We start from the raw sequence: 23,407 nt of genomic DNA, 5'->3' as shown, positions 1-23,407 counted from the left end.
CGACTCTCATTTCTGCAGGTTGGTAATCTGGATTGGCTCAGTTGAGCAGTTCTTCGGGACCTAGCAGGGCTCCCCCGATCTTGGTTTGGTGTTCAAGTGTCTGCGGTCAGCTGGTGGATTGCTAGAGCTAGGTGATTCATAGTGGCCTTGGCCGGGATGGCTGGGATAGCTGGGAGTCCTCTTTCCACATGGCCTCTCATTCTTTAGCACGCTATCTTGGCTTGTATGTGTGATGGAAGGAAGGTTCCCAGTGTGAGAGGAGAAGCTGCAAAACCTCACGTGCCCTAGGTTTAGCTGTTGCACAGTATTACTTCTGCAGTATTCTTTTGGTCAAAGCAAATGACAAAGTCAGCTCAGATTGAAGAGATGAGGAAATAGACTCTGATTCTGGAAAAAGAAGAGCTGCAAAATATTGTGGCCATTTTTGCCATCTTCCACAGATGGGTCGATTGGATTGGGTGCCAGACCAAAGAATGCCTTAGTAGGAAGGGACATACAAAGGATGTAATGAGCTGGAGAGTGGGAAGGACCTGTGCTTCCCAGTGCCAGCCCACCGACCTGTGCCAATCTGCAATGAAGGTTTATCCGCCTGCAGTTAGAGGAGAAAAACAGGAAGAGTGCATTATGTCCATGCCAGGGGTGGGGATGGGGATGGCAGTGGGGGTTGTCCACTGCTTGTTATTCTAGTATTGCTTCTCCTTCCTTTTATGAAATGAAAAGGACAACAAATGATCATTGTTATTTTTAATATATTATTGGCAGAATAAAAAGTTGGCAACCCTGTGTCCATTCCTAACATTTCTTTTGCTTGTGTACTGATCAATAAAATCTTGACTAGAGTCTGGGTGTCACTGGATAGCCTGTGAAGATCCAGAATTCCCAGAAGGAAAAAATGGCTCGCTACTGACCCACACAATCAAGGAAGCCTTCCCAGCAGAGGTGGCATCTCAGCTGGGCCTAGAATGGCTAGCACTTTGTGAGGCATATTTTATTTTACCTTATTTTTATTTCTTTATTTTATTTTACTTTTTTTATTTTTATTTTTTTGAGACGGAGTCTCGCTGTGTCACCCAAGCTGGAGAGCAGTGGCGCGATCTCGGCTCACTGCAAGCTCCGCCTCCCGGGTTCACACCATTCTCCTGTCTCAGCCTCCTGAGTAGCTGGGACTACAGGCGCCCGCCACCACACTCGGCTAATTTTTTGTATTTTTAGCAGAGACGGGGTTTCACCGTGTTAGCCAGGATGGTCTCGATCTCCTGACCTCGTGATCCACCCGCCTCGGCCTCCCAAAGTGCTGGGATTACAGACGTGAGCCACCGCGCCCGGCCATAGTTTTTTTTATTTTTTGAGATGGAGTTTCAGTCTTGTCACCCAGGCTGGAGTGTAATGGTGTGATCTCAGCTCACTATAACCTCCGCCTCCTGGGTTGAAGTGATTCTCCTGCCTCAGCCTCCCAAGTAGCTGGAATTACAGACATGTACACCATGCCCACCTAATTTTATTTTTAGTAGAGATGGAGTTTTACCATGATGGCCAGGCTGGTCTCAAACTCCTGACCTCAAGTGATCTGCCCACCTCAGCCTCCCAAAGTGCTGGGATTACAGGCGTGAGTCACCACGCCTGGCCATGAGGCATATTTTAAAAAGTAAAATACCATTGATTATGGAATGTTTATACTATATTAGTGACTCCTTATCAGATCAAACACTCGGTCTATCACTTTAGAGCTTTCAAACTAAGAAACACTTTCAAAGGAAAGGCTATCTCTTATTACTTGCTTGCAAATGGAAAACCTGTTTTAATTATACCTGAAAACTACTTTCATAAGATTGACTTATGTACTGTCTGTTCAAAACGGCTTACAGAAGCAAGCCCCAATTTCTTTTCACTGACATTTCCCTGAAGGGACCCCCACCATGTCCCTACCCTCTGTGCCATCCCTCCTCTGCAAACCCCTGCTTTAACCAGGTCCTTGTCTCCTGCTGGCCTTGGGTCCTCCCCTGCCTTTCAGCTTTCTCTTCTGCCCTCTCTTTGGTGGGAAGTTCCTACACTGCCTTCTCCAGGAAGCCCTCACTCGTGGATCCAGCCAGCTGTGGTGTTGGCTTTGTATGTCACTCACCTGGTATTTAGTTCTATTTGGGGGCCTATTAATCCTGAGGCACAGATATTGTCTTCCCAGTCCCTGCATTCCCCTAGTGTGTGGCATCTCAAAGGGAGGGAGCTTTGCTCACTCTGAAAGGAGCCAACATAGTAGAAGCCCCAGACTGTGGGGCCAGGCATGTATCTCCCTGCTACCTACTTACCTGTGCTCTGACACTCATAGTCCCACTGAACTTGCAACCCACTGAGATGTCCTCCTCGTTGGCTAGACATTTCCTTAAAGGCATGAGAGAAGAAAGAGGGCTCATTAAAGTCAGAGGTGCTCTCTGCTTGCACTGGGTAGTGACTCCACAGCGGGAAGCCAAGAGGCTGATGCTCATGTTTAGCCTGTGTCCAAGCCTTGTCACCCTGATTCTGTGCAAAGAGGAGAAGCTGGGAGCATCTTAGGCCATGGCCTTGTGTTAGTTACTTAAGGATGCGGTCACAAAATACCATGAACAGAGTGGCTTAAGACAACAGAAATGTATTCTCTTGTATCCTGGAAGCCAGAAGTCTGAAATCAAGGAGTTGGTGGGGCCATTCTCTAGGGGAGAATCTGTTCCATGCCTTTCTTTTCGCTTTTGGTCTTGCCAACAGCCTTGGCATTCCTTGGTTTGTAGATGCATTAATCACTCAGCTTTGCCTTGGTGGTCACATGGCTTCCCTCTTTGTGTGTGTCTGTTTTCCCTTCTTATAAGGACATCAGCATATTGGATTAGGGGCCCACAAACTCCAGGATGACCTCATCTTAACTAATTAAATTGGCAATGACCCTATTTCCAAATAAGGTCACATCCTGAGGTCTGGAAAAGACATGTATTTGGGGAAGGGAGGACGCCGTTCAACCCAGTGCCAGCCTGGATTCTGTAACAAACTGACTGGGAAGGAGTCTGTACTCTCCTCGGCTAACAGAGAGAATTCTAGAACCTAACATCTATTCAGCAGGCACACACTAAGTTGATTTGGGGGAAAAGCACTGGGGTTGGAGTCAGAAAACTTAGGTATAAGCCCACTCTCCACCGTAGTCCAGTGGGGTAAGCCTTGCTTTCCTTGTCTTTTCCATGGGGATGATAATACCCTTTCCTCCCTCCCAGGGTTCAGGTTAAGAAAATCCACCCACACAAAAGCTCTTCATAGCCTGCAGGCAGGACACACATGGTGGATGGTACCGTGCTTCTTTTTGTCCAGGAGATGGCTTTGTATGTTAAGTTCAGAAATGTGCAAGGGGTGTTTGGAGCTATTTGATAGATACCAGTCCCTCTGCTCACTCCCAAGTACTTCATGTTATTCTGTGGGCCAAGACACCAGCCGTGCCCAGCTCCACCCATCTTAGGTGATGAGGAAGAGTAGTTTCCACGAGCTCGTGAGTTCAGGCCAACTGTGGTGGGGAGTAGGAGAGGAGGCTGTGCATACAAAGACCTGAGATTTGAGCAGTGCCTTAGTCAGTTCAGGATGTTGTAACAAAATACTGTAAACTGGGGTATTTCGTGGGGATTTGTAAGCCACAGAAATGTGTTTCTTATGGTTCTGGAGGTTGGGAAGTCCAAGATCAAGGTGCCAGCAGATCTGGCGTCTGGTGAGGGCTCATTCATGGATGGCTGTATTTTTTTGCTGTGTCCTCACATGGTGGAAGGGGCGAGCTAGCTCTCCTGGGTCTCTTGTGTAAGCATCCTAATTTCATACATGAGGCCTTTTGCCCTCATGACCTAATCACCTCCCGAAGGCCCCACCTCCTAACACCTTGGGGGTTAGGATTTCAACACAGGAATTTGGGGGAGGGAATCACAAACATTCAGACCATAACAAGCAGCAATCTTAACTTTCCGTAGATCTGCCGTGCTATATTTCATTTCATGAGTTGGCAGGATAGGTGTTCTTATTTCTAACTGGAATCCAGAGACACTCCATGTGCTGCCTGAGGATCTGCAATTAGTTCATGGGAAAGTGACCCAGATACCTTGATTCATGGTCTAGTCTATTGTTTTAGCTAGTTCCCAGGACTGTTTACAGAAAACTGTAAACCTGTCCACCCTCACACTTGCCTTGAGTTTGCTCTCCCCACCTGCCCACCCCTGACTTCCTCTGGGAAGTTGTCGGGGGTCCAAGCATGTATGAGACCCAATGCTGGCCCAGAGTATGTGCTCTGTAAACACTTTCTTTCTCCTTTCCCCTGTAAACTCAAGCACTCTGGTCTCTGTTCTTCAGGTGCCGCTTATTGTATACTCCTTCTGGCATTGTAGGATCTGGATGTGGAGGTCTCCTTCCCCCAGGGGTATAGGAGGCCCTTCCTTTGTGTTCTCTGCAGTCCTCAACATGAAGCTGGGCACATGGAGCCCGGTCCCCACAGGCTGATGGCGTTGAGCACCCCGGCCTCACTCTTGTTTCTCCTGTGTTCCTGAGCCTCCCACCCGGGAAATACACCCACTGCTGACTTCATGTCCGAGTACCCCAGCCACACATGGCTCCTCCGTGGGCGGCTTCAGGAGAAGCTTCTGCCTCTCCCCACCCACTTTGCACTTCCTGCCCTGCAGGCAGAAGGAGCTCCCTTCCTTGACGGGTGGCCATGAGCAGGGTGATATGTTTGAGAAGCAGCGAATCCTGTAGCTGAAAGGAACTATGGGGGGCACTTCGGTCAGTAGTTCCCAGGCCCTGGTACTTTTCAGAAGTGGGGAGCTTGTTAGAAATCAAGATCCCCAGGTCCTCCCCAGGATCTTCTGACTTAGCAGATCTGGAGTGGGGACCCAGGAGGCTGCATTTTTAACAAGTATCCCAAAATATCTGTAGGTGGTTGTAGGAGAACCGAAGTTTGGGATCCACTCATATACTCCAACCTCTTTACTATATGGATGAGAAAAATCTGGCTTGTAGAGGCTGTGTCACCTACCCAAGGTCACCCAGCTTGATAATGATGGAACTGAAATTAGAACCCAAGATTCCTGGCTTCCAGGATGATGCTCTTACTGCCACAGCTTGCTCATTGCCCTTGCTGTGTTTCCAGAGGGAGAAAAACCATAAGAGGCAATGTGGAATCCAGCGATCCAAATGTGCTCTGTGCTGAGAGGTCAGTAGAACGTGATAGTTAAAACGCCAGCCTGGTGCCAGGCAGACCTTGGTTCCAACCCTGTAAAATGAGAATAATGATTATACCCACCTCCCAGGGTTGTTGTGAGATCATCTATATAAAGCATTAAACACAGGACCTGGTGTGCAGCAAGAACTAGGGGTCAAGGGTTTGGCCTGTGTGAGGGATTCAGGCCCAGTTACTTCATTTGCCTGACGTTATGGCAATGGAGGAGTCCCACAGGCAGGTGGAGGTGCAGCTGCCATTGCATTGCTCTGCAGCAGAGTCTTCAATGCAGGGACCTCCTGGGCACTGTGAGCCCTGGTGTTCCAGGCCCCGAGATTCCCATTCCCTCAACTACCACAAAATTCGTATTCATCTGGGAGAACCAACTCAAGGCTCAGCCCACCACTGCCAAGGTCACCAGAGGATAAGGCCGTGAATCACTTTTCCCACAACTTCCCTTTTAAGGGCAGGTCCCCAGCTTTTACTGTACTCTGTTTTATATCATTATAATTGTACTGATCAGCAAAGAGAACAGACCCATTTTTACAAGGGAAAGGAGACACCCACAAAAAAAGCCAAAATTATGACAGTTTAAAGCTTGCAGCAAACACTTTTTAAATTAGATCTGCCTTCAGTATGGGTGTCAGACAGCTTCAGAGCAGAGCCTGATTTGGAGGAGAGATGAGTTAGCCCTTTTGGGGGGCATGTGGTCAGCAGAGAGGCCAGGAGCAGTTATTGGGAATAAAATTCACTTACTCACAAGAAAGGAAGGGCTCCTTTGGAGCAGAGACTGTGTCTTTCTTTGCATTGCTGGTGTCCCGGTGCCCACCATGATTCCAGGTGCGCCTTCAGCGCCTGGAGAGGGAAGATGACCATCCTGATGGTCAGCCCTAAAGACCTACCTCTGGCTGACCTGGGGAAAGGGACTCGATGTTCTGGGGTTCAGCTTCTTTTTCTCTGGGAGTCTGACCCTCTCCCCTCACCCACCCCACTCTCTTGCTACCTTGGGGATTAGTGACCGGGGCTAAGGGAGTTGGAGCAAGACCAGGGCTGGGAGACACAGGTGCAAGTCCAGATAATGGAGCAATCATCTGTTCTGGATGGTGGATCAGAAAAGGCATACGTGCAATCTTCTTTTTAAAAAATGGAGTGTGTAAATAAGCATCATTACCACATTACTGATAGTATTTGGTTCTGTGGCCTTGAGCAGGTCCTTCCCCCTCTTTGTGCCTTACTGTCTTCATCTGGACAACTAAAGCCTTGGACCAGAGGAGCTTCCATATCCCTTCCAGCTAGAATGCTTGCTGTGCACCACAAAGCCTGTTCGTCTTCTGCAGCCTTCCAGCTGAACCACCAGGAAGGAATTAGAGACTGAAGAGGGCAAACAAACCAGACACTGAGGCTGGGATGAGGGGAAGTGTTCCTTTAGAGACTAACCCTGTGCCACTTAGGCAGCGACAGTCCCCTTCCACAGCAACCCATGCCAGAGGAGGCTGGCTGCCGGAATGAGGCTCCTGTTCCATGCATTTGACATGTGTGCTGATGACTCCGCACCATATGGTAAGGGTGTCCCAGCTGCCGCTGGTGGGCATTTTATTTCCTTGCCTGTTGGTTTTAAGGAGCCTGGATAGATGCTGCCCTGTGCCTGTCTCAGCATAGGAGGCAGAGCTGAGCAGCAGAGATGAAAGGCATACAGAGGCCAAGGAGGCATCCAGCCTGGTGTAGCTGGTGTGCTTGGAGCCACAGGTGGTCCTGCTCAGGGGCAGTCCCTCTTGTGGGGCCATAGACCTGGAGCAGTCTTAGCCTGGGTAAGCCCAGGTGCAGGAGAGAGGAGGGAGGTTTGGCTAAGACAATAGAAGCCCTGCAGTGCCCTGGACCCATGCCTGCTTTGATAAAGAGCTCTTCTCCACCTCCATTCATCTATCCACCCACCCATTCATCCACCCATTCACTCACTCATTCACTCATTCCTCCACCCACCCACCCATTCATCCACCCATTCACTCACTCATTCACTCATTCCTCCATTCACCCACCCATTTGTCCATGTACTTCCTTGCTCTCTTCTCACTCATGAATGTGAGGACATCTCGTGGCATCTAGTGCTGTTGGTCATCAAAGGGACCTCAGAGGAGATGTGCTCTAACTCTCTCTGAGGCTCAGTCCCTCCATTGTCTACAGACAGCCCTTCCTTCTTGGGGAGCTCCAAATCTAGAAGTTCTTTCTTGAGACAAGATCCACCTCCCTCTCGTTCCCACTGCTTAGTCCTGCCGACTTCCTTCTCCCTTCCAGAGCCACATGGACCAAGCCTGATCATTTCAAGGGACGGCCCTTGAGCCCAGTGTTTCCCCAAGTGTGGAATGGGCCCTTCGCATGGCTGGGGAGACAATTTTGGGTAGTACATGGACATTTTTAATAGTTATTTTTACTGTTACCATTATCATAGCAAGCGACAATAGTGGTGCTCTGATTTTTTTTTTTTTTTTTTGAGACGGAGTCTTGCTCTGTCGCCCAGGCTGGAGTGCAGTTCACTGTGGCCGGATCTCAGTTCACTGCAAGCTCCGCCTCCCGGGTTTATGCCATTCTCCTGCCTCAGCCTCCCGAGTAGCTGGGACTACAGGCGCCCGCCACCTCGCCCGGCTAGGTTTTTTTTGTATTTTTTAGTAGAGACAGGGTTTCACCGTGTTCACCAGGATGGTCTCAATCTCCTGACCTCATGATCCGCCTGTCTCAGCCTCCCAAAGTGCTGGGATTACAGGCTTGAGCCACCGCGCCCGGCCACTCTGATTTTTTTAAAAAGTTCCCTTTCCAAATTTTTATGTAAGAAAAAAGTGAGTTGATTCAATGAAAAAATGAGGAAAAACACTATGCATACATGGACATGGCAAGGGCTACGATGGTCCTGGGGGATGCTGCACTGGGTACTCTCACCTGCACTCCCTTCTTGCACCCGATCCCTCTGTTCCCCTTGCTTCACACTTTTCTTTGATTGCAGATTTCACACAACTATCTGTATAGGTTATTTGTCAAGCGCACCTGTCAGTCCTGAACCCCCATCTCTAATCCCCACATACATCTCCACAGGGAGGCCGTCACCTCTCTTCATCGTGTCGTGTCTGAAGTGAGCTTCTCAGACATCCTGGAATTCTAGAACCACTAGGGGTTGGGGAAAGGGAGTATTTCCTATTTAACGTGTTAAGTTCACATTTTCCCTTTAGCCCTAAAAGAGTCTCTGCAAGAAGATATTCTCTCCATTTTATAACCAAAGAAATGGAGACACGGGAAGGTTAAATCATGTGTCCAAGCTGCAATGGTTGTGGAAGAGCTAAAAATTGTAAACTTGGTTTGTCTCCTTCCAGCTCCATGAATGTCCCACTACACTGGGATGCCTTCTAGCTGCATGCAGGAAGGGGAGCGAGGATTACCCAGCCAAGTTTGCTTTCGTGGATAAAGAAACTGTGGTCTGGCAAGTTTGCATGGCATGTCCAAGTCCCCTGGGGTCACTGGCCAGCCCACACTTTGGACTCTGTCTTCTGTGAGCCTTTCATTCTTCCAGCCGTTCTGAATGAAGTCTGGAGGCCATGTTTGATAGTTCTCGTCAGGCCATAACATTTTCTCACTCTGTCTTTTCTCTTCCTCTTCTCCCTCTCATTGATTCAAACTATCATTGCCTCATTCCTGGACCATGGCAGAGGTCTCCCCACTTCAGTCTAGTTCATCCAAAGATTGCTTTTCATATTTATTTCCTAAAACATAGCGTGGCACACATCACCCTTTGATCATGAACCGTCATCAGCCCACGTCAGCGTGGATGTTAAGTCCCAGGTACAACATCATGGGTAAGGAGTGTAGACTCTCCCTGTGATCCTGGAGGCTGGCTAGAGTTTAGCCCTCACCTGCCTGTGCAGAGGCTTTCCCCCACCGTGCAGACACTCCAGCAAACAGGGGCTGCTGCTTGTTTCCCCTGAGGATCTTGTGTTTCTCGTGTGGAGGTCACCGACCTTGACCAGGACCCCACTGTGCAGCTCCTCCCCTGCCACCTTCAGGCCTCGCTGCCACCACACATCCTGACCACCAGCCCCAGCAATCGCCTTTTCTCCAAATCCTTAAACTGCTGATTACTGGCAGGGCTTACGTGGCGGGCTGCACACACAATCTGTGTTGTAATTTCTCCATGGTGTGTGTCCTTCCTGCCCACTTGCCTGGACGGTGCACCCTGGGGGGCAGGGGAAGCATCTCGTGCCGTTTGTAACAGCAGTCCTTCGTTCCAGTGCCCTCAGGGTGCGCCCTCGGCACAGGCCGTCCATGTTGAAGATACCAAGGTGCCCTGGTGGGTGCTGCTCATTTGAATTCACATGGTCGGGGCAGGGGGAAGGGGCGCCCAGAAAGAAGGGTGGCCTCTGCAGTGCCCCTGGAGTTGCACGCTGAGTGCTGCGAGATAGGCAGCCTGAGAGGTGAAAGCATGTTGTCAGCCATGACATGCTGCAGGCACCGGAGGGAGGCCGTGGCTGGGACGTTGACCTCGATGGCACTCAGTGCCCTTCAACTTCCACTCTGGAGGACTCTGTGAGCCTCCAGTGCCCGGCACTGTACAATGCACTGTGGATAGCACAGGAAAATCTGCCCTCAGAGTGCTTCTGCTCCTGAAGCAGGAGTAAAGTCTGGCACGCCTGCTGAATGGGAGGGCCTGGAAAGCAGGGCCGTCGTGCCGTGTAGCAATATCCCAAACGAGCAGTGGACAGACTGGCCAGGAGGCTGCAGAACCACAGGAAAAGGAGACCGAGAGGCTGGACAAGCCAAAGCACCCTCCCAGGGGAGGAGGAGTCCAGCTGGCCTGGCTGTGACAGCCTCCCAGGCAAGGGGCTGCAGGGGCAGTGATGGAGATGGGTGGTCCGGAAGGCAACTTCTCCACCGGAGCAGTGAGAGTTGGGAGAAGACAAGATACTTAGGTGGGGAGGGAAGGATTTACGCAGAGAAGCTGGGCCTGATGAACTACTAATTGGGAATCCTTATAAGTTCTTGAGTTAGGGAAGTGGCATGTCCAAAGTGGAATTCTGGAAAGTTCCTTGTCAGAAATTCACTGCTCAGAAATTCCTTCATCCCTCAAAGGTAGGAAGAAGCCACCACTAGGGAGGGAATTATTGGGTCTGCATCCCTGTGTCCTCCAGCTGTAGATACGAGGCTGTTGAAGAGGCCTCTTCTCGGCCTCCTCACCCTGGCCTCTCTACGAGGTATAACGTTACTGCCTCCCTCCCACAGCCTCATCCTCTGCGCCACAGCTCTGTGCTGTAACAAGAGGCTAAGCACAGAATTACATGGACTACCCTCGGCTGGGGATTTGGGCTGATCTCTGTAGATCTAGTCTGAACTCAGCATCTCCCGCACAGGCTGGGAGCTAACAGGGAGGCAGAGCAGCACTTGTCTTCCAGTGCCTGCATGCTACTGCCTTTTCCGCCCAGGCAGGACTAAGCTGGTCTTTAATATGCCCAAATGGTTGATAAGGGGTGGAAGCACCGAGCAGCCTTGCAGAGACAGCAAATGAGCCCATCAATAGAGCTGCTTTCAGAAGCAAGTACTAGAAAACTCAACTCGAAATGACTTTCACAATAAGGAAATTTTATCTCACATACAGGAAGCCCCAAATTAAGGTGGCACTGAAGATGGTTCAACCGCTTCCCCCAGGACCTCAGTTCTTCCCACCTGTTCTCTTTGCCCACCCTCAGTATGTTGCTCTTGTCATCAGTTAGTAGTCCTCATGGTCCCCAGATGGCTGCCACAGTTCCAGACTTCACATATAGACATGGATGTGTCCAGTTCAATCAGAGATCATAGTGCTTTTGTGCTGGTATGCCTCTCTCTCTTTTTGAACCAATGAGAAAAGTTCCCTTCATGCCACATTGGCAGGGTTGGGTCTCAGGCCACTTCTGAAGCCAATAGATGGAGGAGAGAAAAGGGATAAGGTCAGCTTCAGCTGGGTTAGACCAGTGGTGGGTTCATAGCCCGCAGTGGTCCTCATGAGATGGTGACCAGGTCTGACAGGCAGTGGGAAGAAAGTGTGTGATGCGGGGAGAAAGGGGAGGCCTGTGCAGCAGCCAGCGCATGACTCAAAAATCGGGCATTCAGTGGAGCCCCAACAAAGCCCCAACACACTTCCCATTCTGACAGCTGTGCCAGGTAAAGGGGGTTCTAGGGTGGTTGGGAGCTGAGCTGATGGAGGCCAGCTTTCTCTCTAGTCACAAACAATGGGGAAAAAACATTAAACTCAACGTTCTGGCTCTACCGCCTACTAGCAGTAAGGCATTGTGGAAGATTACCTAAGCCCTCTGATCTGTTTGCTCATCTGTATATTGGAGATAGTTTTTATCCATCATGCAGAGTTACTGTTAGGATTAGAACAGAAATGTCCAGGCTCAAACTGCTGTTAATGGGAGCTATGGTGGAGGTGATGATGGAGGAGATAGGGGAGGTAGAAATGGTGGTAATGGTGGTGATGGTGGTGGCGATGATGGTGGTGGCGATGATGGTGATATTAGAGGTAATTGGGATGGTGGTAATGGGGATGCTGGTAATGGTGATAGTGGAGATGGTAGTGGTGGTGATGGTGGTGGTGGGGATGGTGGTGATGGTGGTGGTGGTAATGATGGTGGTGGTGATGATGATAGTGATGGTGGTGGTGGTGGTGATGATGGTGATAGTAGAGGTAGTATTAGGGATGGTGGTAATGGTGATAGTGGAGATGGCAGTGGTGGTGGCGGTGGGGTGGTGGTGGTGGTGATGGTTGGGATGGTGGTGATAATGATGGCGATGGTGATGGTGGTGGTGGTAATGGTAGCGGTATGGTAGTGGTGGTCAGAGTGGTGGTGATGGTGGTGGTGGTAACAATGATGGTGATAATAGAAGTAGTGGGGATGGTGGTAGTGGAGACGGTGGTGATGGTGGTGGTGGTGGTAGTGGTGATGGTGGGGGTGGTGATGATAATGATGGTGATGGTGGTGGTGGTAATGATAGTGGTCATTGAGCCTGGTTAGGAAGCTCTTTTAATATCCAAACAACCCATGATGGGGGCCTGAGTGGGGAGAGGCTATGGGGTGAGGCAGAAACACAGGGTCCTGTTCCCTGGGCCAGACGTTGGTCTAATTCCTGAAAGAAGGTGGGCAGCTAGTAGAGAGTTTTAAGGCCACTGCTACACTTTTTCCCCATTTGGGAAATTATATACTAGCCCACAGGTCACTAAGCAAATGCCCATTATCCCCAGGTGTAATTCGGCCCTGATTGGTAATATCTGTCACCCTCTCCACTCCATTGCCCCCAAAGAAGAGGTAATTACCATGAGCACAGTGAGCTCCTTGGAGAGTTTGGGGCTGTGGCCACGCTCTGGCACACAGCTGCCCAGCGACAGAACATGTAGCTTTATGAGGACATGACAGCCCTGGGACAGAGGAGGTCAGTGGAGAATGGGCTTCTGCCCTGGGCAAGTGGCTGGCCTGGGTGGCATTTGGGCTTCCTCTCAACTCCAAGAGGGTGACACAGGTGGCGGTGTGGCAAAGGTTGATCATGCCCTCTGTATTGTTCAAATGCTGGACACCAAACAAAGAAATCAAATGCCCCGAGCCTGCCCTGTAGATTGCAGTTAGAAAAACATGGGCCATGAGGAGACCACTGGGGTGGGCACATCTCCCGCGCTGGCTTCTCATCCCCAGGCCGGCCTGTGAGAGGTCCGCACAGGCACATGTCTGGGCTGGGGCAGGGGAGGTGAAGAGCCCAAGGGGCGTGCACAGGGCTAGTGTCAGACAACGAGGCAGCTTTCGGCACCCTGGATCTGAGCACCCACGCCCATGTGCTGGGGCGGGGAGGCAAGGCAGGCCCACGCCCACGTGCTGAGGCAGGGAGGAAGGCATACACGCAAGAAACTGATAGGCAAATAAACCATTTCAACTTAACATCGTGGGCAAGTACAGAGAAACAGATAAGTTTGAGAAGGTTTTTTTGTTTTTTGGTTTTNTTTTTTTTTTGAGACGGAGTCTTGCTCTGTTGCCCAGGCTGGAGTGCTGTGGCCGGATCTCAGCTCACTGCAAGCTCCGCCTCCCGGGTTCCCGCCATTCTCCTGTCTCAGCCTCCCGAGTAGCTGGGAGTACAGGCACCCGCCACCTCGCCCGGCTAGTTTTTTGTATTTTTTAGTAGAGACGGGGTTTCACCGTGTTAGCCAGGATGGTCTCGATCTCCTGACCTCGTGATCCGCCCATCTCGGCCTCCCAAAGTGCTGGGATTACAGGCTTGAGCCACCGCGCCCGGCCGCATATACTTTTCAATTCACCCAGCTTCAATTGCTGCTTGCCCTCAATAAATAGGTGCATTGTTCTCGTCAAGGCTGGGCTTTGCTGTTAGGCTGTTACTGGTGTTCCCCGTCCTTCTGCTTTACAAGAATGTCCCGAGTGTAAGCCCAGACCCTTGGGAGCAGCAGGCACCTTCTAGCAGAGGCTGCTGCAGAAGGCCCTCAGCAGGACCTGCCTGCAGGGTTGTGAAATCGCAGCATTGCCCTGCCTCCCTGCCCAGCCCTTCTTCCCAATCTAGGCGCACCCTGCGCATCTGTCCACTGCCCCACTACGAAAGGCTGTGCTGTCAAACATTTAAGATCCAAAAGAATGCTTTTTTTAAATTGTGGTAAAATATATATAACACAATTTACCATTCTAACCATTTTAAGTATGAAATTCAGTGGCATTAATTACACCCACAATGTTGTGCAACCATCACCATTTCCAAAGTTTTTCATCTCCTCAAACAGGAACTCCGTACCCGTTAAGCAGTAGTTCCCATTCCTCCCTCCCGCAGCCCCTCGTAACCCGTAGTCTACCCTGTCTCTGTGAATTTGCCTACTCTAGATCTTTCATGTCAGTGGGATCATACGGTATTTGTCCTATTGTGTCTGGCTTCTTTCGTTTAGCACAGTGTTTTCACGACTCATCCATACTGTAGCGTGTGTGGGAATGTGTAGGCACCACATCTTGTTTATCCATTTCTGTCAGTGGAAGGAAAGCTTCTTAATGGCTGAATCTCAGGCATAGGTGGAGACCCCAGGAGGAGGAGGCCTTCAGTGAGGAAGGCCTGCTGCCCACCCCTCCAGCCATACCTGGCAAGCAGCCTTTTACCTGCCCAGTGGCTCCTGCTGGGCCGAATAACCCAGGGGTTTCAGACAGTCCGTGGATGGAGACGGCCGTGCTTCAGCAGAAGGAATGCCAGACCAGCCGTGGAGAAACCCTCATGCCCCTCACACAGGGGAGACCTGTGGCCTTGAATCAGCTCCCTCACCTCCATAGCCCAAGGAGTTTGGGATGGGCGTCCTGGTTTTTCTCCCTCACCTCCATATCCCAAGGAGTTTGGGATGGGTGTCCTGATTTTTCTCCCTCACCTCCATAGCCCAAGGAGTTTGGGATGGGTGTCCTGGTTTTTCACCCTCACCTCCGTATTCCAAGGAGTTTGGGATGGGTGTCCTGGTTTTTCTCCCTCACCTCCGTATCCCAAGGAGTTTGGGATGGGTGTCCTGGTTTTTCTCCTGGCCTCTTACATTCTCCAACTCACTGATGTCCTGAGAGGGCAATGCGGCAGGTAGTGAAAAGTGCTGCAGCTCTCGGGAAGTATTTGTGGCGTGCCGGATGAATACATGGGAGAAGAATGAAGTAGTGAGAGCTAAGGGGTTGTGCTTCCTTCGTCTCTCAGATAGAGAATAGGCAGGAACTGCATGGAGAGGTCAGGCTGATTAGTATTCAAGTTCTGAAACAACCTGAGATACAACGTGCTGCTTGAAGTATTATTATTGTGTTGATTGTCTTTTGCACCTTGTACTGAGATGGAATTGCATAACTGGGCTTCTCATCAATTCTGTTTGGTGGAGAATTCTTGCTGGCTTCCATAAGTACATTTACATAAATCGAGGTGGGCACACACAGGCTGTCTTGGTATGAGTTCTCACTCCTGGGTCTGTCGCCTAGTGGATGTGGCCACACAGTGTTCAGCACAGGTGGGTGGGCATCCCCCAGCTCTATGGTGCACATGGGAATAGACACTTCAGTCTTTCCAGACTGCCCTGGTCCCAAGAGATCTACCCTGGCATGGCTTCTGCTCACGAGGAGTCTGTGTTCCTCTAAAGTACAAATATGAATAATCTCATTAATGAAGGGTATTTTATTATAAAGTCTATTTGTATTCATGGTGATCCTCCAAACAACGAGGAGAGGAAGTGAAGAAGAGGAGCTCTTTATTCTGTCCCATGTCCTAAAATCTCACTGTGCCTTGGGCAAAAATGCACAGACCAGGGCCTGGCGGTCTCCCTCGCCATAGTATCTTGGAGGGACTTTGGAAGTTATCTACCACTTTGGAAGTGGTATTCAAAGTACCAAGAAAAATGAAAAAAACACCGATCCCTCTTCTCAAATCTTATGCAGAACTCGGCACATAAAGCCAATAAAAGTCTTCCAGACTGGGTCAGTAATAGATAGCTGCTGCTTTTTGTGTGTATTCTCTGTCCACACTCTGTCATATTGGCTCCCTGGACCCTCTTCAACTGTGTTAGAACCTTTGGACACTCAGCATGTGGGTTTATGGCACTGCTCTGGTTCAAGAGGGGATGGGGAGTCGAAGCCTCCTTGCTTAGCCTTCCCCTTGCCTGTACCTGTTCTGAAGCCCTCTGTGGAGGCCTAGAGCTCTTTGCAGCACTGTAATTTTCTTAAGTCCTTTTGCACATGAGAAAATAGACCCGAGAAGTAGAGTGATTGTCCAAGGACGTGCAGCCAGTTGGCGCCAGAATTGAAATTATTACCATCATTCAAAGACTTCTCATCAGTAAAGACTCATCATTATTATTCTCATTCTTGAGCCTTTGTCCTCAAAAGCTTATAATGTAGTTGAAAAGAGTAGTAATGTATACATGAGAAGATAAATGGAAAACTAGGGTAGCCAGTACACATCAGTGTCTAATTAGCTCTATAAGTGTTTAGAAGCCATAATGATTCCTGGAACTGGGGCTCTCTCTCCACTGACCTCTTCTAAATATTTCAGACATGAGTGTGACCATGGACCCCCAGTTGCCAGTAGGAGATCTAGGAAGAAAAGGAAGAAAGGGAAAAGAAGATGGAAATAGGAAGCAATAAAGGAAAAATAGAATTGAAGAGAAAGTGATAGAAAGGAAAAAGACAGGAGCTATCTGTGGGCAAGGCCATCAGCCTGCCTCAAGGCTGGCAGGGATCCACTCACTGTCAGAGGAGCAGGGTCTTCCAGGAGTGTCGGAGAATCCCTTCCAGCCTGTGTTGGACCGTTGTTGCACTGCTATGAAGAACTACCTGAGGCTGGGTAATGTATAAGAAAGGAGGTTTAATTGGCTCATGATTCTGTGGGCTGTACAGGAAGCATGGTGCCATCTGCTTCTGGGGAGGCCTCAGGAAGCTTCCGATCATGGCAGAAGGCAAAGGGGGAGCAGGCACATCACATGGTGAGAACAGAGCAAGAGAGAGAATGGAGCAGGGAGCTGCCACACATTTTTAAATGCTCAGATCTTACAGGAATGCAGAGAGCTCACTTATCACCAAGGGGATGGGCTAAGCCATTCATGAGGGATCCATCCCCATCACCCAAACACCTCCAACCCTAGGGATTACAGTTGAACATGAGATCTGGGTGAGGTTATGTTCAAACGATATTCTGCTCTTGCCCTTTCCCAAATCTCATGTCCTCATGTTGCAAAATACAATCATCTCTTCTCAATGGTCCCCCCAAAGTCTTAAGTCATTCAGCATTAACTCGAAAGTCCAAAGACTCATCTGAAGTAGCAGGGCTGGAGGGCCTGGCAGGAGCAGGATGGAAGGCAAATCCCTTCCACCTATGGGCCTGTAAAATCAAAAGCAAGTTAGTTACTTAGAAAATACAATGGGAATATAGGCATTGGGTCAATTTTCCTGTTCCAAAAGGGAGAAATTGATCAAAAGAAGGGGTCACAGTCCCCAGCAAGTTCAAAACCCAGTAGGCAGTCATTAAAGAGCCAGAATGATCTGCTTTGACTCCATGTCCCACATCCAGGGCACACTGGTGTGAGAGGTGGGCTCCCAAGGTCTTGGGTACAGCCCATTTGCAGCTTTGAATGTCTGGGTGCTTCCATGCTATTGGTCTGGGATTCATTCTCTCTTCTGCAGTTGTTCACACCTCCTCTACACTATCCAACCTTAACACTGAACAGTAGGAATGGGAGTCTTCATCTGTCCCACTTGGCTTCCAAAGTTTCCCAGTTCCCAAGATCACCAAAAGGGCCAGTTTGCATGCTGAATATTGCCTTCTCAATGAACTCTGTGACCACCCAGGATTCAGGACGGCACACAGGCCTCTGGCTTCAGAGTTCAGGCATGAGGAGGGCCACAGAATTGCGTATTCCTGGAACCAGAGGCGCTTGGGGCATCCATGAGAACAGTCTTTGACCAACTTTTTATTTTCTTCACTCCATTCATACTCGCCCTTAGATGTTTCTATGACAGCACAACATATGTTTTGAAGGAATTAACCAAGCTGTTTTGCTTGTTTATGGTTTTGGTTGTTTTTTTTTTTTTTTAAGTAATTCTAGAAGGGCAGTCATGCCTCTAAGGTCAGACTGAATAACACTGCTTGTTGCAACATTTAGTCAGCACACGCACACACGCAGTACACACACATGCCTCACGGTGACCGTGTCCCAGACTTTTCAACAATAGGCAGCTGTCCTTCTCTGGGTTCTTGTTCAGACCCCTTCTTACTGGCTCCCTGGGCCCTTTCAGTTCTATCTCAGACCCTTAAACAATCAGCCATGAGGATTGTGAAACCAGCCATGTCTCTGGGGATAAGTGGGACCAGTGAACTCTGTTTCTCCAGTACCCCGGCAGGTGAGACGGGATGAACAGACCTTTGGCTTGAAGGTCAGAAAGTCTGGTTTCTTGTCCTCTGCGTGTTTCTCCCGGGCTTCAATATCTTGTCAGTATCCTAGTTTTTCAGGTGAGGAGTTTAATTAGATAACCTTTAACTTTCTTTCTCTCCCAGACTTCATGATTTTAAGAGAGGTCCTGTAACTTCTGCTGGAGATAAATTCGCATAATGTGAAGGGGCTTTCTTGGGGATGAGGTGTCTGATGGGATGCACGTCCTGATTGGCGTTTGTAGTGGCTGTTCCGTACTGATTTGGAGCCCAGCGTCTGCCCTTATCTCTTTAGTCTGTACACTCTCCTCTTTCAGCCCTCCCCTGCAAGATGAACTCTGCTCTGGGCCCCACCTCTGTAGGTCTGATCACCAGTATCTCTAATTCAGCAAGTTCATAACTGATGTCTCTACCTTCCCCCAAAACCCCTCTTCCTCTTCTTGAAGTCCCCTGCTGCAGTGAGAGGCATCACCATCCACACAGTCACCCAAATTAGAAACCTCAGGGAGGGGGCATTGCACATCTCTGCACTGCCTCTTCCCTCAACCCCTACGTGCAACCAGAAAACAAAGCACATGCTTTCTCCTCTCAAATCCACCTACGTCTCCCCAATCCCACTGCCTCTACCATGGCTCCAGCCTCCGTGATCTCCGCATGGGTCGCTCTCCCCTACCCTTAACCCCATCACTTATTCTGCAGCCAGTGCCAGATTGCAGGGCATATCTCCCCAGGTCATTCCCATTCTCCTCAGAATGGAATCCAAGCATCCAGGCATAGCCACAAAGTTCCTGGTCATCTTGCTCCTGCCGTGTCCTCCAGCCCTGCTACTTCAACACCCTCACTCCAGCCAAATCAAATGTTTGCATCGCAGAGCTGTGTCCATACTTCCCATCTTCTTAGTTCACTCTCCACCTGTAATGCCTGACCCCCTCTACATTCCCTACCCGCTACCCCCAGCCCCTAAGCTTCTTCACCTGGGCAACTCTTCATCCTCAGAGATTCAGCTTGAAGATTCTTTCTTTGGGAAGTCCATCCATAGCCAGCTGTGCTTGCCTCCCGAATGCCATGTACTAATTGTATTGGAATCGTCTGTCCATTTGCCCTGCATTGTACCAGTACATCCTTGAGGTTTGTTTCTGAGACTTTTTTTCTCAAGTCTCCAGCAGGTCCCTCTGGGTCTCCCCATGTTCTATGCCAGGATGCAGGACAAATGTTAGATGGCATGGATCAAGGAATAGGCTTTATTGGGAAAATTTGCCAAGGCCAAAGGTCAACAAGAGAAGTCACATCCCCCAACCCTTCCATCTCAAAAAGAGATATGCCAGGTCCAGGATGCTGCTGGTCCTGCAGTAAGCCTGTACCCCAGTGGAGGACCCTCGCCACACCCCCCAAACCATGGCTCTCTCTTTTTATAGGGCAATTAAGTAAGAGAAAGCAGCCTGTCAATGAGGGAATAAGCAGACTGCTTAGTGCCAGGTGGTCTGGACTAGGGGTGCCAGCTGTTTACAGGAGTTGTCTGGGAATGCCAGTTTCCCAGCACATAGGGCCCTCAGAGCCTTCAGGATATTGCTGCCCTCTCTGACAGGGGGAGGAGGGACTCTGTGCTTGAGTGCTACCTCTTCTGGAGGGCTCATTATCTAGACAACCCAGAGGGAGATACAGGGTCACTTTTTGACAGTGCAACTAGTTGTGCCACACTGATCATGAATGACTGAGGGGACAGATGGGTGGATGGACGGGTGAGTGAGTGGGTGGATGGTGAGTGAGTGGATGAGTAGATGGATGATAGGATAGATGAATGAGTGAGTGGGTGAATGGATGAATGGGTAGATGGATAGATGGATGGATAAATGTATAGGTAGGTGGATGGATAAATGGATGGATGGATGGATGGATGGATGGATGGATGGATGGATGGATGGATGGATGGATGGATGGATGGATGGATGGATGGATGGATGGATGGATGAATGGATGGGTAGGTGGGTGGATAGATGGATAGTTGAATAAATGTATAGATGGATGGATGGATGGATGGATATATGTGGGTGGGTGGATGGACGGATGAATGGGTAGGTGCGTGGATAGATGGATAGTTGGATAAATGGATAGGTGGGTGGGTGGATGGATGGACGGATGGATGGATGGATGGACAGATGGGTGTATGGATGGTAGGTGGGTGTATATATGTATGTACGTGTGGATGAGTGGGTGGATGGATGAGTGGGTGGTTAGATGAGTGGGCGGTTGGATGGATAGAAGAATGGGTGGGTGGGTGGATGGGTGGACTGACGGATGGGTGCATCAGTGGTTGGATGGATGGATGGATGGATGGATGGATGGATGCATGGATGGATGGATGGATGAATGGATGAATGAACGCACAGGTGGGTGAATGGGTGAATGAATGGATGAGTGGGTCGGTGCATAGGTGGGTGAATGGATGGATGGATGAATGGGTGGGTGGCTGGCTGGATAGGTGGTGAGTTGGTGGGTAGGTGGATGGATGAATGGGTGCGTGAGTGGATGGAAAGATGAATGGAAGGGTGAGTGGGTGGATGGATGGATTGATGGGTGGATGGACAGGTGGATGAATAGATGGATGAATGGATGAGTAGTGAGTGGGTGGGTGGGTGAATGGATGAATGGATGGGTGAGTGCGTGGAAAGATGGATGAATGGATGGATGAATGGGTGGGTGGGTGGATGGATGGAATAAAAGAGTGAAAACAACAAGCACATATGAAAGCACCTGACACCTAATGGATACCCAACTTTTGTTTGTTTCCCTTTCCTTTTCCTTCTTTCTCATCTCAGCTTCAACTTTCTGGGAATACGGAAAGCAGTGACCCTGTCATCTAGTGGCAGACATGAAAGCTCTGAACCATCACGGGTTGGGGATGAGGAGATGGGCTGAGTGGCTGTGTGACAGCTCCTCTATTCCTATTCCCACAGACATCCTCAGGTTCCCCTGTGCTGGGTTGTCTCATGTTTTCTCCTTCAACATGGCCCTGATGTACATTTTAACCCAACACCACCTGACTTGAAAAGATTGGAGCTTCCCACACACTGTGATTTGTTCCTGGGTCACAACCCCAAGGGAGCCGCCTCCCTAAATGCATTTTATGGCACAAAAATGGGCAGGAAGGGAAGGACGAATCTGCCTCTGAGATGCTGATGAAGTCTGACCCCCGCACTCTCTTCCCACTGCCTCTGCGTGATCTGGGCTTTCATCAGCATGTGAGCTGGTGGTTCTTCCGGGTACCTCAGAAACACCTGGAAATTGTCTACAGTGTACATTTCCAGGCTTCACAGCCAGGAGATCTGTTTCAGTAGATCTGGACAGGGCCCAGAATTCTACAGTTTTTAATTTGCATCCTCAAACTGCTTCACAGTGAAGCTGGCACTCCCTGCATGCCCAGGGGATTGTGATGGAGTGAATGGGAGCCCAGGTACCCGAAGGCTCCCTACAGAGCTTTCCATCCAGCTCCCGATGGCCCTGCCTTGGAGGACCCTGCCCAGCTGGCCAGGCAGGAGGAAGTGGGCCTTTGTGGGTAACACTCCTCCTTCAGAATGTGGGTGAGCCTGGAGCACCCCCTCCCCACTGCTCCCACATGCATACACCAGAGCTCCCTCTGACTGGCAGAGGAGGGGAAAATGGGTCCAGGGGTTCTGAGCCCAGTGCCCACTTGGGGCTGCGGACAGGCCCGCCCCACTCTGGAGGGCCTGTGTCCAAATGCAATATGGATGGGTGTTTCATGGCTCCAGTGAAGGATGGCTGAGGCTTCTGCAGAGGCAAGCAGTGGAGCATGAAGGCATCCAGGCAGCCTTTGCCTGGTGGGGGCCATTAAGGCTCTGCACTTGGGATGGGGGTGTGGGAGAAAGCAATTAGTGGCGAGGGAAGAGCATGAATCAGCACAGAGTCGGCTCGCTCTAATTGAACCAACAAGTTTGTCCTGTTCGCTCTGGGCTCCCAGGGGTGGGAGCTGCATCCTTAAATGCAAAGCCCTTCTTCAAGGTGTCAGGGGAGGAAGAAGACTGTCTCCTACCCCTCAAGGGAAGAGAGGGGCTCCTTCCATTCTCCACCCCCACCCAGTGCCTGCCTCCATCCTCAAAACGCTGATTTTCTCTGCTGAAATGTTTGATGTCTTTGGACAGAAGGTTTCATTTTCTTAAGAAAGAGATTTCACATTTCTGGATCGGTGTACGTGAGCAGGTGGCCTCTGTCCAGGCTGCTCTTGTTTTTGTTTTTGTTTTTTTGAGACAGAGTCTCGCTCTGTCGCCGAGGCTGGAGTGCAGTGGCGCGATCTCAGTCACTGCAAGCTCCGCCTCCCTGGTTCACACCATTCTCCTGCCTCAGCCTCCCGAGTAGCTGGGACCACAGGCGCCGCCACCTCACCCGGCTAGTTTTTTGTATTTTTTAGTAGAGACGGGGTTTCACTGTGTTAGCCAGGATGGTCCCGATCTCCTGACCTCGTGATCCGCCTGTCTCGGCCTCCCAAAATGCTGGGATTACAGGCTTGAGCCACCGCGCCCGGCCCGGGCTGCTCTTAAGGGATCTTCACCGTCTCCATTTCTTTGTGGCTGCATTTTCACTCCGTCATTTGGAGGAACTCAGCTAGTACCCTCCCCAAGACCCAGTCTGCTGTCTTCAGGGCTTGTGCCTGCAGAATTGTAGCACGATTTTCCAGGAGCTCTGCTTTATCCCCTTCTCTTTTTGCCCTGACATTGTTTCCCTTTAGATGGAGACATTGTGACTTCTCTTCTGGGAGGGCACAATAAAATGTCAACTGATTAACTCAATAAAATGTTTCAAAAAATAGGAATTTTTTCCACTAGTCTAATATTTACGTTTTAATGGGGGAACTTTGACGGAAAAAAAAAAAAGAAAGAAAATCCCGTAATCCCCAGTAGCTTGGTGCTGTCATGGTAGGAGCTGTGGAGTTGCTAATTTGGCCTGACTGTCCCACTACAGTGGGGGAAGCATTGTCTTCCATCTACTTGTGAGATCTTCTGGTTCCAAACTTTCCAAATCCCCAAACTAATGACTTATCTTTCTCTCTTTTCTATTTTTGTTTCCTAGGAACGAGTGGAATATCTCTTTCTCATAATTTTTACGGTGGAAGCATTTTTAAAAGTCATCGCCTATGGACTCCTCTTTCACCCCAATGCCTACCTCCGCAACGGCTGGAATCTGCTCGATTTTATCATTGTGGTCGTGGGGTAAGTATCACTGCCTGTCTCTTTCCCTTTCTCTTACCAGTGTTGCGGGACT

General features: G+C 49.9%; 1 protein-coding gene across 19 annotated transcripts in view; it reads left to right on the top strand.

Moving 5' to 3' along the window:
- The window catches only part of CACNA1C (calcium voltage-gated channel subunit alpha1 C), a 639,436-nt gene that overhangs the window by 371,210 nt on the left and 244,819 nt on the right, over positions 1-23,407 (top strand). For all 19 annotated transcript variants that reach the window (XM_025400899.1, XM_025400905.1, XM_025400901.1 and 16 more), the window contains exon 4: positions 23,216-23,355. In XM_025400899.1, the coding sequence (XP_025256684.1) occupies positions 23,216-23,355 (140 nt within the window). The remainder of the gene's footprint in view (positions 1-23,215; positions 23,356-23,407) is intronic.

Source organism: Theropithecus gelada, chromosome 11, assembly GCF_003255815.1.
Source record: "Theropithecus gelada isolate Dixy chromosome 11, Tgel_1.0, whole genome shotgun sequence".
In the NCBI taxonomy this organism is placed as follows: Eukaryota; Metazoa; Chordata; class Mammalia; order Primates; family Cercopithecidae; genus Theropithecus; species Theropithecus gelada.
This window is presented reverse-complemented; position numbering and strand designations above follow the sequence as displayed.